The 14382-nt window shown below is 48.5% G+C and overlaps 1 protein-coding gene across 1 annotated transcript; it reads right to left on the bottom strand.

Annotated features, from left to right (window-relative positions):
• Positions 1–6166: 6166 nt before the first annotated feature.
• AADAC (arylacetamide deacetylase) lies at positions 6167–12750 on the bottom strand. The gene is made up of 5 exons (XM_055128538.1): positions 12590–12750; positions 11110–11332; positions 9336–9405; positions 8138–8309; positions 6167–7087 (listed from the first exon to the last, which is right to left on the bottom strand). Exons 1-5 carry the CDS (start codon positions 12725–12727, stop codon positions 6494–6496), a joined length of 1197 nt encoding a protein of 398 aa, XP_054984513.1. The 5' UTR covers positions 12728–12750; the 3' UTR covers positions 6167–6493.
• Between the last annotated feature and the right edge of the window lie 1632 nt (positions 12751–14382).

Raw genomic sequence — 14382 nt, 5'->3', positions numbered from 1 at the left:
GACATGAGAGAAGCTGATATGTGGGAAATTGACATGTGGGAAGCTGACACGTAGCAGACTGATATATGGAGTGCTGACACATGGAAGGCTGACATGTGAGAAGCTGACACATGTGACACTGACACGTGAGACACTGACACTTTAGTCGCTGACACGTGAGAAGTTGACACATGATATGCTGACATGTGAGACGCTGACACGTGAAACGCTGGCACGTGAGATGCTGACATACCAGAAACAGAGATAGGGGAGAGCTGCAAAGTCAAGGCCCTGGAAATGCAGCCCATGAGCTGAGCTGGGACTTGGGACCCAGAGACTTTGCTCACTGACCTAGTGTGGCTCAGCAGTGATGTGAGGTCTGAGGAGGCTGCAGTCAGCTCTCTGACACCTTTCACTTCTTATTGGTCTGTTTTTAGGAGTGCCACACCTGGCCATGCTCAGGGGCTCCTCTACATCCAGCTCAGTGCTGGGGGACCACACAGTGTCCTGGACAAACCTGGTGCTGCCCCCACCTGCAAATCCTGTGCTTCAGCCTTCTGAACCATCTGTCCAGCCGACATGTCCAGCGCCACCACCCCATCCCTCCGGAAATCTTCACGTGCCAAGGCCTTCCTCAGAGATACTCTCCTGCCTTTCTCCAGCTGTCCAGGGTACCTGCCTCTGCTCAGAGAGCAGAGCCCTGATTACATGGGTCAGGAGGGGTGCACCAAGTGGGTGGGCTGTCCAGTGCGCGTCTCCCGGGCTGCATCAGCAAACTTTGTTGTAGTTGAAAGTGTTTCTACTTATTTCCCCATAATCTTTATTGATTGCAGTGTTTGAGTTGTGCACTGGCGATGGTGGTTTAATGTCACGTAATTCCCACCCACCCCACACCCATTGCCAGACCACACACCTTCCTTTGAAGGGCGACAGAGCAGACACCAATGGGCGTGCAGGACCACTCCTCTGTGTTCTTCCCCGTGTGCTCACAACTAGTGCCCACAGGGCCTGGAAGGCGAGCACTGGCTCTCACACCCAGTGCTCCCCTGAGTCATGCTGCACCACACGCCAGGCCTGCACTTTCACACGCAGAGGCAGTGTCCTGGCCTCAGACCTCTGGGGCTTCTGCCTCTTGGGGCGCAGGTCGCTATTTTATTTTACCGTTTTTTGTGCAGCAAAGTCTGTATTTAAACCTATTAAGTGTGAGGGCCGGAGCGATAGCACATCGGGTAGGGCGTTTGCCTTGCACGCGGCCGACCCGGGTTAGATCCTCGGCATCCCATATGGTCCCCCAAGCACCGCCAGGAGTAATTCCTGAGTGCAAAGCCAGGAGTAACCCCTGAGCATCGCTGGGTGTGACCCAAAAAGCAAAAAAAAAAACAAAAACCTATTAGGTGTGAAGGGAGAGAGAAAAGCACATGAGAGTGGACACAGGCTTTTCCAAGTGGACAAAGCAAGGAAAGAAACAGACAAGAAGGCAACATATGTGTTCAAGGGAGAACATGGGCTTGAAGAGCAAGTCCGGGGTGCAGGTGGAAGAGGTCAGACATGCCAGCTTGTTTGCCTGACTGTGGAGCCTCATCTGTGCCCTGACGGCTGGTCTGTGTGTACATCAGGGCTGGCTGCAGGAATCCTGGTGCCAGCGCAGTTTAACCCGAGACTCTTGCTCCGGTGCCGAGAAATACAGTGAGAAACGTACAAACATGATTTCCTGGGAAGCCAATCTCTCTGGATTTGATATCATTGCTTCATGAAGGGTATGTTCCCTTCAGTTTCCTGTGATAGAAGTTTCCAGAATTTGGTGGATTCCTTCTTGGAGCCCAGACACTACATTTTTATAATGAAAAGGCAGTGCTTGGCCATTGTCAAAAAGCTCTGAGATTTACAGATTTTGATTTGGTGATGTATGTTTACCTTACCTGAGAGACTTTTGGCAGCATGCCCAGTTGTCTTCCCTGGGGCCCTTCGAGGCGGATGGGTTCCAATTTCCCTCCCCGCCCCTAGCAGAGCTCCTGGCGGCTGAACCACCGGAACCTAGCCACAGCCATGCTCAAGGCCCCTCTCCACACGTTCGGACATGCCTCACGTATGAAGTTACCGGCTGAAGAACCCAGGTGTGTATAATCCCATCAATGGCCAACACTCAGAGACTTAAAAGCAAGCCACCAGAAGTTCGAGGCCGCGGATATCTTATAACCTAATTCTCCCTCTGGGAGAAACTAGAAAGCTACTGAGAGTTTCCTGCCCACATGGGACAGCCTCCCAAGCTTCCCATGGTGTATTCATATGCTAAAGCCAGTAGTAAGCTGGGTCTCATTCCCCTGACCTTGAAAGAGCCTCCAATGCAGCATCTTTGGGAAGGTCCAGTGGAGAGAGGCTTCTAAAATCTCAGGGATAGGATGAATGGGGAGGTTCCTGAGCCCGCTCAAGAAATCGACGGTCAACGGGATTTTGTGATCGTGAATGTATATTTTGGGTTTTCTAAAGAATCGATTTTCACATTTAAAAACTTAAAAGTTTGTTCCATTGTTGAACAGGTTGTCCCACAAAGCATTATTGTGTCTGTTTTCATTCACCATTTGTTAAAACGAACCAAGTATTTTATTTATGTATTTTTTAGTGAAGGGTTGCTGGGCCAAAAGTGCTCAGGGATTACTCTTGGCTGTGTGCTCCCAATGAGACTCAGGGAATGCTGTGAGGTTCTGGGGATCAAACCCAGGTCAGCTGCATGCAAGGCAAGTGCTTTCCCCTGCTCTCACTCTCTGGTCTCTCTTGAACACATCTTGGTCATTGCCCTGTTAAAGACAAAACTGAATAAACAAAGTTCTCAAAAGTGTTTCTGTCCATTTTAGAGGTGATAAAACACCATGCTCTAGTATTGGAAGTATTTCTTTGGAAATTGCTTTAGGTAACTGGATTTTTCCTTTTCTTCTCTTTCCTTCTGCTTCAGAATTTTCTGTGGTGTGTGGATAACCCAAAGCCTTGAAGCCCATCTCATTCCTCTTTCCCTTTTTGTTTGATCTTTATTCCTCAGCTCGGAGCACCTTACCTGTGGGTCTGCGTGCTTGTTCCCTAGCACCCTTGAGACACAGCTCAGGGAACAGGCAGGAAGGTGAGGGTGTGGTTGGGGCCGTGGAAAGGGCCAAGGGCGGGAGGGAACACTCTGGGGAGCCCGCGATGTGGGAGCCACGCTGTCTGGGTGAGGACTGCAGCAGGTGGCGGGTGGCAGCCCGTCCTGGTGACTCGGCCTGAGGACCCAGCTGTGAGAGGAAGGTGGGAGCTGCCCAGCCTATCTCCCTCTGCAGACGCACCCGTGGACCTTGCGTCTGTGGGGAAGGACACACCTCTCCTTGCTCTGTGCAATCACGAGACGACTAGGGAAGCCCCTGGCTCTCTCTGGGGCCTGCATTCAGTGGTCTTGGCGGCTTCCCCACCATGGCCTGCAGCCGCCACCAACAGACCATGACGGCAGGAGCAGGGCCACCAGGCTGGGTGAAGATCAGGTGCCATGTTTCCATTCTCCCCACGCGCTGTCCCAGTCTCACTGAGCTCCCCACTCCTGTCTCACACTGCCCCTCATTCCCGTCTCCTCCTGGGCCCCATGCTCCTCTCTCTGTGCTCCATCTCGAAGCCTCAGTCTCCACTCTAGTCTCACCAACTCCCATCCACATATCAAAGCCCTTCCTGATTGCAGATCAGGCTCAAGGGCAAAATGCCACTTAGGGGTTTTTCTCCTTTCCTTAGTCCAATAACTCAATTAACATCTTAATTAATGTCTTCATTCTATTTCTTAATAATGGTTGGTTTGCTTGGACACAGTAAGAGATACATTAAGCCTGCAGGCTGGCTCTCCTGAGGACATCTCGCTATAGATCTCAGACTACAGTGCTCAGGCCAGATTAATCTTTCCAAATCCTAGCAGGGTCCTAATCCAGCTGTTGTTGCCTTTTGGACCATGACAGAATTATGGTCCACGACCGTGCTCTTAACTTGTAGTTAAGTATTATTGCACTTTGGCCTGGAGCATTTTGATGCCAGTGTAGCTCACAGCTTGCACTGGATCCATCCAGGCCCTTGTCGGAACCCTGCTTTTGGGTGCTAGGAAGTAAGAGAAACTGAGGCTTAAGTCGAGAGAACAGATGCCCAGGAGTGAATATCATTCGGAGTCAACTAACTCCCAAGTTACAATGGCATAGCATTAATTGTCATCCTATATCCATGCGAATAGGAGTTTGCTCTGAATGAACTGTGCAAAGGACTTACGGAGAAGAGAAAAGCAATATTTATAAGTCAACAGAGTCTGATTAGGAGACAAAGGTGATTCACAGGTTGGGGAAACAGAGCACAAAGAAAGAGGTTACAAATAAACACAGAGGAATGGGAGCAGTATGATAGGAGTGACCCAACAAACCTAAGCTCCCTGTGGCAGGGCAGAAAGGACAAACCAATGTTATCCTACATGGCTCTACTCTAACTTCACATAGAAATTCTCAAAACCCATTAAGACGGGCTTCTTCCATCACATCATTTATGTAGCTTTCTTAAGACTCTCGGTTGTCACTTGTGTCCATATTTGGGTTATCTTCTTGTGCAGACTGTCTTGGCCCCACCCTGAGGCTGACATGATCACTTATATTGGGGAATGACACAATCCCACCAACATAAGGGAAGCAAAGGATGAAGAGTGGGCAGTGAAAGAGAGAGAAACCACACTCTACCCCCGGAATCAGAAACACACATCACACTGAGGTGCATGGGAAAGAGCCGTGATCTCCTATGTGTGCATCCCCTGGGAACTGACCCCAATGCCTGCTTCTTTCCGACAAGAAACGGAACTATTCATGCTAGTAGGGGGAGGGACGCTTGGGGGTTTTCTGTCTGCTGGCAATGATGGTTTCGCTTCAAAGAGAATCATTTCTACAGGGGCTGATGTGCTCAGGTCAAACCACGGCTCCTGTGCAGGCCCACACCACGAGACATTAAACAGCAAGTCTTGCAGGAACTCTCTGCTGGCCTGGATCTCAGGGACAGAAGTGGCTGCTGTGCTCGCCTGGCGTCTGCCCTTAGCTCACTAAGCCTCAGCTTGCGAAGCAGGAAGGCGGCTGGGGCCTGAGCCAGAGCCGAGATCTGGATGCACGGGCAGCATCTCTGGCAGCCTTGCTGTTTCCTGGTGGTTGCCAAGGCTGGCGGGACAGCACAGAACCAGTGTCCCTACAGCTGGTTCACTGCTTGATCTGTGGTTGGGACCTTGTCCCCACGTCTGACTTTTATGCGGGAGGTGAGCCCTGGGGTCTGTCTAGGTTAGACAGTCCCAAATCCCTCCCCATGACCCCAGAGTTTGCTGCAAGACTCTGGCTGCTCTTCCCTGCAGTGCTGAGACCTGGGCACTCACGTGATTCTACTGAGAGACAGAGGGCACAATGTTGAAAGACGTGGACTTTGAAATGTGCCACAGGGCTCCAGGCCCAGGCCAGCCAAAGCTCGCTTGTGTAAAGGGCCACAGCACTTTCTTTTTTTTTTTTTATAATTTATTTATTTTTAATTAGAGAATCACCGTGAGGGTACAGTTACAGATTTATACACTTTTGTGCTTATACTTCCCTCATACAAAGTTCGGGAACCCATCCCTTCACCAGTGCCCATTCTCCACCACCCGTAAACCCGGCGTCCCTCCCACCCTCCCCACTCCCATCTCCCCCCCACCCCACCCTGCCACTGTGGCAGGGCATTCCCTTCTGTTCTCTCTCTATAATTAGCTGTTGTGGTTTGCAATAAAGGTGTTGAGTGGCCGCTGTGCTCAGTCTCTAGCCCTCATTCAGCCCGCAACACCCTTCCCCCACATGGCCTTCGACTACAATGTAGTTGGTGATCGCTTCTCTGAGTTGCCCTTTCCCCGGAACGTGAGGCCAGCCGCGAAGCCATGGGGTCAACCTCCTGGTACTTATTTCTACGGTTCTTGGGTATTAGTCTCCCACTCTGATATTCTATATACCATAGATGAGTGCAGTCTTTCTATGTCTGTCTCTCTCTTTCTGACTCATTTCACTCAGCATGAAACTTTTCATGCCCATCCACTTAACTACAAAATTCTTGACTTCCATTTTTCTAACAGCTGCATAGTATTCCATTGTATAGATGTACCAAAGTTTCCTCAACCAGTCATCCGTTTTGGGGCATTCGGGTTTTTTCCAGATTCTGGCTATTGTAAACAGGCCACAGCACTTTCAAACACTCTCTTTCAGCAGTAACACCATGGGCAATTCTGAAACTAGGGTTGTGAGTGGGCCCTAAGGAATGGTCAGCATCAGCGGAAACATGGCAGAAGGATGAGTAAGAAATGTGAGGGTTAGGGACCAAGTGGCAGTGGTCCGTGGCCAAGGGCACACGCCGTGTTGCCATCGGGTCCTCAGCAAGGTCACAGACAGAACATCACTTCGAACACCAGTTCTTTGATTCCCACCAACTTCTGTCCTGTCAGACTTGCAGTTTCTCTCAAGCACTGCTCAGATGCTTCCTAGAGATTTTCACGTAGCCAATTGATGTACTGGTCTTCTAGCCTATATCCAAGCTTGAGCCCACTGGTAAGTACTCCGTGGAAGCCATTCTCAATGTGGTCGTGGGTCACCTGCACCCCAGCATCCCGCAGGCGGGTGACGTACATGACCCCGTCGTCTCTCAGGACATCATACTGACAGGTGAGGACGTAGGTCCGGGGCAAGCCATGCAGCTGTGTGTCCTCAGCCAACAGGGGGGCTGCCCGCACGTCCAGAAAGCCTGGGTACTTGTTTGCCAGCTTAGAACTGCCGAGAGCTCGATTCTCATAGACGTGTCCTTGCAGAAACCTCTCGGGCAGCAGGGCGCTCCAGTTAGCAAACCTGAGCAGGTGCCCGGACTGCGGGGGAACATGCTGGTTGGAGGACATGGCTCTCTCCAGGGACCTGTCTGTAGTGAAATACTCGCTCCAGAACCTGACCATGAGCCACCGGGACAGAACCAGGGAGTGCGCGTTTTCACGGTAGGATGGCAAGTCAAAATCAAGAGCCTGGAGGGCAGGGTAGATCAGGGCCTGGACCTTGACTTTCACCTTGACATCTTGGTCCCGGAGGAGCTGAAAACAATTTAAAGCCATTGTTGAAACAATAGTTTTTATATAAGGACAGTCAGAAACACGTTTTAATATAAGCCTGGCATGCCATGAGGTCATAGTCTCAGATAGACAGAAATCAGAATACATTCAACAAAACCAACAATGGTGTTCATGTAATCTGCACAATAGATTTAAATAGATTCAAAAGCAGCTTTTATGATTAACTATTAAATTGCATTTATTCGTTTGGAAATAGATGAGTCAGTTTGTCCTGTTGCAACATGGTTTTTGAGCCAGGAGTGAAAGGTTCATTTCTTAGGTCAGATCATTAGCATTGAAACTGGTTCTTTCATTTGTTTGTTTGGGGGCCACTCCCTGGTGCAAGACTTGTGGACCAAGAGGTGCTGAATGCAAATCTGAATCCATCCAGGCACACGCTCCAGCCTAGAAGGCCTCTCCCTGGCCCTAGTATCAACACCATTTTCTGGTGATTGATCAAGCTAAGCAATTATGTGCCACATTACACTGGTAGCTTAGGGATGCAGGTCTAGGTCACTGATATAGAAACAGTGCTGTGATGGGTACCGTAGAGTGAGCATTCCTCCTGAAAGAGTATTATCCCTGAACCTGTCCACTCCACTCTCTGAGAGCAGTTTCACTACAGGTTTGCAGTGCACTGGAGTATGCTGGCTGCACTTCAGTTCCAGTGGTGGCAACTGTACCACACACACACACAAACACACACACACACTCACATGCACATACACACACGCGCACGCATGCACATGCACACACACGCACATATATATTCCCTGATATGAGAAAACATGGTACTCCTTAGTCAACCATACTAATTATGTTGAAGTCAATTAATGTGAAGGAGCTTTCATTATTTTAATTTTTTTAAAGGATAGGAAGAGAAGAACCCAGTTGTAAATGTTCTCGATATTAATCTCTACATCTCTCTAATGCAAATAATAGCTGTTTTATATCAGCATCTTCCACTGGTATTGTGTCTAAACAAGTAAGTGCAGAAAGTCTTAAGAAGTGAGCCATGGCTCAGAGTCCTACCTGCTGACTCACTGCAGCGGCTAAATTCCCTCCAGCACTGTCTCCAGAGATTCCGACTCTTGTAGGGTCCACACCATATTTTTGAAGGACATCTTGACGTAAGAACCACTTTAATGAGTTATATACATCTTCAAATTGAGCTGGAAAGTGATATTTAGGTGCTAGCCTGTAGCTGCAGACAGAATAACAAACAGGTCAACTTCATTTCTGAGTGGTTATTTCTTGTCATCTACACTGAATCCCACTGCACGACAAGGACTCAGTCTCACTGCATCAAGTCTCACCCACTCGCCCCCTCAGCACACAATGACCTTGTCACCGCCTCACTCACCCCTTCCCCTGCCCTTCTGAAGGTCAGCCACGGGTTCAGTTTTGTTTTATTTCAGTTCCTGTCTTTGCTCAGTGTCCCTGTATGCCACACGTGTGAGAAGTCTCTCTCCCTGTGTTACACTACACAACGGAACCACAATCAAGTTAATGTTTAAAACTGTGCATGAACGCACAGACTTTATAACCCTAAAATCAAAAGTAAAATTTCCTTTATCATTCCTGATATTTGGGGTTGTTAGAACTCAAAATACAGAATAGAAAAGTTTTTACAAGTCTCAATTTTATGCAGGAAAAGGCTTGAATGCCAACCTCGAATTAGGCTTAAGGGTAAAACAGCAGATAACTTCCCCTAACGAAACTTCTCCCAGAATGTCACTATCTCTGCACGTTTACTTCATTATTAACTTTTTAACATGATATTCCAAATTAATCTAGTGACCAAGGGAGCACAGGGCCAAGAAAAAGTTTCTTTTCATAGGTTTTGGGTTACTCTATTCATTCACATTTGGTTTGCTTCTTTCATTGGTTATGAATCTAGACTTTCTTGAGGTAGCTTTTACATATATTCTCAAGTTACTTAGAGCGTTGGTCAGCTTGGGTGAAGCCTGTGGACCCAGTTCATGACCTATGCCCCCCTTTTGACCTCCGTGGTGCTGAGGGGCCGGGACCTCCTTTGGTGAGACAGTTCGTGGCTGCCCACCATGGCAGCTCTCTCCCCTCTAACCCATCTTCGTCACATCAAGCTCGAGTTTTCTACTCTTTTATGCTTCCTAGATGTCACTAGCATTGCATGTCACCAACCCAGAAATGACATTGGTGCCAAGAGAAGGCACCCAACCCCTGCACCCAGCACCTGCACCGTTCTTACTTGGTGGAAATGATCACAGCATTCAGTCTGTGGGCGGTCCGTCTTGACAGAAGGTCATAGCTAGAAAGCTCTGCAAGAAAAGAAATTGAAGTCAGAGACTGTGAGCGAGTGGATGGTCTCTTTCAACACAGGAGAAGGCTCCCTGGAACGCTGTGGGCAAGTGTACCTGGCCCCACAGCCTCCTACAGAACCTATCTTTCCTTGGTGCCCTTTCATAGGCTAGCTGCCAGTCTTCCGTCTTTCCCCGAAGTGTTGTGTGGCACATCTCTGACCAGTTTCATTCTCAAAATGAGCCTCACCTCCCTTCACTTAGCAGGCGTTGAGTGCTGAAGAAATAGACACCGGCCTTAGCTTGCTGGCCTTCAGGAGGTCAGGCTCTGGACACAGAAGGGAGGAGGGCAGGCCAGAAACTAGAGCAGCGATGTGCAGGCTAGAGGGCGAGTCAGAGCAGCCGGCCAGTTCCTGTCTCGGCAGGTACGAAGGGCTGTGAGCTGGTGTCGGATGAGATGGGGCGCAGTGTGCTGCTGGGATTGGCTACGGTTCCCACTGGCATGTCAGACCCTTCGCAGGACTTCGAGGAATGTGTCAAGGGGTAGGTAGAGGGAGTGAGATTGTCAGAGGACACAGCAGGTGGGCTGAGAGAAGAGGGCAGACCTGGCTCTAAGCCAGGGCCCAAGGTCAGACACACATGGAGGTGATGCTTTCTTTGCCCTCCACCACGAATAGCACCTTTTATTTTAATCTTATTTCATTTTATTTAGGGCACATGTACTGTCCCTTTCTCTAACGTGGAAATAGAAAGTATCAGACAAATGCACTGTGTTTGAGGGTGCTATTATCTGCTTCCTCAGCTGAAGCAAACGTGCCCAGACTTGTGGGAAAGATCTCTGAAGTAGTGTGTCGGCAGGGCACTCTGGAGCTGGCCGAACCCCAGTGTGGCCAGACTTTTTGCTGGAAACATGACCTCACTGCAGGGGAGAGACAGGATCATGCGAGACAATCTCCCTCACACTGTGCGAGGACCCAGGCGCCACCTGCTCTGTGTGAGGGCCCAGGTGCCCCTCCCAGGACTCACGTTGGTCCCCTGCATTTGGCAGGCCCCAGAGCCCATCCAGTGACCCACAGTTACTAACCACACCTCTACCAAAGACATGCTGGCCGACCACCCACAGATAGAGCAAAAACATGGAAAGGCTTAATGCACAAGGTACATGATTAAAGACAGACTTTACAGTATCTAAGTGAATCGCATATTGTGCATCCTAAGTATTGTACACACAGAAGCATATTCAATACACAAAATAAACATTAAAATAGGTATTTTTAGAGATGACAGTAAAGCAACTTTGCTAAACTCTATGCATCTTTCTCATCTACTTCCATTTTCTTGCTCCTTCACCACTAAGTTTGCTGAAAGTCTGGAGTCACCATCTCCTTTCTTCACTTCCCTCCACTGTCAACTCACTTCCTTTCAACTTTCACTAGAACAGCAGCTGATGAGTTTAGTAATGAATGTCTAAGTTCAAAATAAGATTTCTTGCCTTAGACTGGCTACAGATTTTACTTTTGTCATTTATTATTGACTATTTTGTCTTGCAGGGATATAGTTATAAAAATTCTTCTAAATTAAAAATATGTTAAATAAATCACTTTCAGATATCTGAAATGTTGTTTTTCTGGAATACTGTTTAGCAGATATGTCTTCATGATTTGTTGGAATCAGTAACTGAGTAGATTGCATGTTAAGCTAAAAAATTTCAATACGGTGACATACTGGCACTTCCCAAACACCAACCACCGCCATGGATATAAAATAAGCCTCTCCGGGGTGTCTCAGTCTTCCTCTTTGGTACATAGACACGGACAGGGACGTTGTGGAAAGTGGTGTCCACCACAGTGACGTTTTCATCAGAAGTCGGTGGGGTTTCCAGGAAGCTCATGAGGAACATGGCACCGGTCATGTAATGGCTGATTCCCAACAGCTCAGCCAACAGCATCTGAGAAGAGAGGCAAGAGCAGGGCTCGTCATGAGCACCAGGACAGCAGTGCCCAGGCACAGGTCAGGGAGACACCAGGAGGACTGCAAAGTCTCCACAGCTCAGGGCCTAACACAGCCACTACTGCCCTAGAGGGTTACAGGGTACGGCCACCTGGCAAACTCTTGCTTTCCTTTGTGTGTGTGAAGAAAAACCAAGTTCCTTGCATGAGTGAGCTTAGATTCAGGTGGGAGAACAGGATCAACAGGCGACTTTAAGGCGTCACCCTGTGGCTCTCAGACACGCCGAGTGAAGGCCGCTAGGGTCACCTCACATATGGTAGCTGTTGTGCAAGATGAGGCAGAGATTTCCAGCAGTAGGTGGATCTGACCTGCTGGTCGTGAGTGGGTTGAGGAGGGAACTTTCCGCAGAAGATGAGGCAATACACACCCCTATATTGGCACAAAAAGACTTTGTGTTGCCACAGACCCCGGCCCTACCCAGCAGAAATGGCCAGTGGAGGCTGTGTACCAGAGACCCCTCACCCCTGTGCTCATAGCAGGCCAGCAGACACGTGACAATCCTCCCCATGCATGGTGTGTGGCTTGTTTGTGTAGGATATTTTCCTCACTCTGCATTGTTTTCTTGCTCCCACTGTCTACACTGTTTTCCTTGACATCCCCAGTGTCGGGGGACAGCTTTGTCAGTCAGCCAGGCCCTCTTCCCCACAGCCCACCCACTTCCCCACTGCTCACCTCTCTCAACTGCCCATGACCTCTGGGGGATGCGGTCTTAGGGGAGGCCCCTGAGAGAGGACAGCGGCATGTGCTGCCAAAGGACCGTGGGTCAGAGGCTGACCTGCCCACGGCCAGTGTTTCCCACCCACACACACAGCGTATTTGTCCTCTCTGCGTCCCTACTAGCACAGGTAGCTCAGTGCAGAGAAGGTGAGAGGAGAAAATGGCTGCTGTGAATGCTACGGAGTCGGCAGAAGGCAAGCGGCACCGGCCTGCTAGGGCAGAGCCAGAGCTGCTGTCTGGGCTGGGAAACTCTGTCCGGCTCGCTCGACTTTACCAAGCAGCCTGCTCAGAAATCCCTCTGTAGAGCAGCGTGTCCGGGGTGAGTAGCAGAACAGATCCTGCTTGAAGGAAGTGAAGCCAGAAAAATGTGGGGCTTCAAATCAGTCAGAAAACCTAAAGAACTAAAGTCCAAGACAGCAAAAAAATTATCTAAAAGATTAAATTACTTAATATTCCGAGTCAACAAAATTCTACTTACCAAGTTAGATACAGTTTTGAAATATGTTTGCATGCTCAGCACAGCCCAGGGCTCTTCGATGTTATCTGGGAGGGGCATGTACACGTACCATGCTCCAATGACCCCCAGGATCAGAAGCAAAAATGTCCTTTTGCCCATGGTGGTTCCCGTCCTACTTTGTAGCTCAGCAGACACACTTTGGCAAAAGCACTGTGTTGAAATCTCACCCGGGCATTCTGGCCACAGCCTACACATTATCTAACTTCCAGGTTACAAACCCTCTGCCCAGCCTGTCACCTCATTGGTTGTCATTCAGAAATGATTAAACTTAGAACAAGTACAAAAGAGCAACTCTGCTTAGCAAAAGCACCTACTTCCTGGCACAACTGCCAAGTCCACTGGCCGTGTCAGGTTTCTAGGCAGCCAGTAAATAAACATTTGTCACACAATTTCATGAGGCAGAATACTCATTAGCAAGGAAAATGGTGTGGAAGTACAAGGGAGGCAGTATATGCTTCTGATCGCCAATCTCAAAGGAGGAGTACCTGGCTGATACTGTAACAGGACAGAGAGCTGTCACAGGTCAGTGCAGTGTTCACCTGTCTCTTATGCCCTTTGACTGTCTGGATACATGACCATCTCCATGAATCATGCTAATCCCATGGAAATGGCTCGGCAGCCATGTAGACAGCTAGCAGCTCTTGAGCACCTGTTTCAGAGCCCATGTTTCAGTGCACTAAAACTAATATTTAATACTCAGTAGCTTCTTTATCACGAAAGAGAGAAAGAGGACAAAGGAAGCTCAGCAAATAATTGTAGTTTATCAGGCAGTCCTTGATGCCAACTTCCCGGCTTAGACTCAGTTCCAAAGGCCACAAGGCAACCTCCCAGGACAACGGAAAGTGGAGGTGAGGTTGGAGTCAAGCCCTTGCACTCAGTCTGCAGGTGTTCCTCTGGGAGTCACAGAACCACTTCTATTGGAGGGCGTGGAACATGTTCTGGCCTACTGAACTCGCCAGCATCGTGTCCAGGCCTAGCAGGAGGCCCTCAGGACCAGGACGTGCTTCTGACTCCGCACAGACCACACAATTAGCGCTCTTCCTGGAGCTGTGGTTGGTGATTCACCACATTTTAGTTATTTTGTTTTACTGAAGCAAGAAGGCTTTCACTGAATGAACCCTACCTTAGAATATGAGAGGGGGTAGAGAAAAGAAGTACATATTCAGGAGAGAACACAAGCTTCTCCAGAGAGGAAAAAAGCAAGTGAGATAGTGTTCAAGGGAGAACATAAGTTTGAAGAGGAAGGCTATTTGCCAAGTCTTGCTAAAGTGGAATGTAAGGTGCAAGGACAAGGAGGACTTTGGCCAAAGGCAAGATGGAGAAATTAGGGAAAGACCCAGACTGACTCCTAGCTCTGTTCTCCTAAAACCCAGGTTCTCGGGGACATACTTCTTCTGCATATTTGTATTTTTTGTTGGTGAGTTAATTTGGGTTAAATGACTACATATGTATCAGGGTTACAATTCACACTTCTTCAAAATGTTACCAAACCACAGCCACTACCAAAGTCCAATATTTAAACAATACACTATCTTTTACCTGATGAAATTTTATTTAAAGTGCTAAACATGAAGCCTTTTAATTCTGGTGATAAAATTTACATGAAATTGAACATTTGAATCACTTTTAATTCTACGGAGTACATGTAGTACTATGACAGTAAGTAGTAAATTCACGTTTGGTAATAATTATTAACATCATATTCAAATCTTCTTCACCTTCCCAAAATGAAATTCTATATCCATCAAACAATA

The sequence above is a fragment of the Sorex araneus genome, chromosome 2 (assembly GCF_027595985.1).
Source record: "Sorex araneus isolate mSorAra2 chromosome 2, mSorAra2.pri, whole genome shotgun sequence".
Taxonomy (NCBI): Eukaryota; Metazoa; Chordata; class Mammalia; order Eulipotyphla; family Soricidae; genus Sorex; species Sorex araneus.
This window is presented reverse-complemented; position numbering and strand designations above follow the sequence as displayed.

Bases quoted from the DNA above. Each gene is read 5' to 3' on its own strand.
- AADAC (XM_055128538.1), bottom strand. From the start codon at position 12,727: ATGGGCAAAAGGACATTTTTGCTTCTGATCCTGGGGGTCATTGGAGCA. The intron at 11,333-12,589 runs GTAAGTAGAATT...CTCTCTTCTCAG, and splicing joins TCAAAACTGTATCTAACTTG to ATGCTGTTGGCTGAGCTGTT. The intron at 7,088-8,137 runs GTAGGACTCTGA...AATTGTTTTCAG, and splicing joins CCGCTGCAGTGAGTCAGCAG to CTCCTCCGGGACCAAGATGT.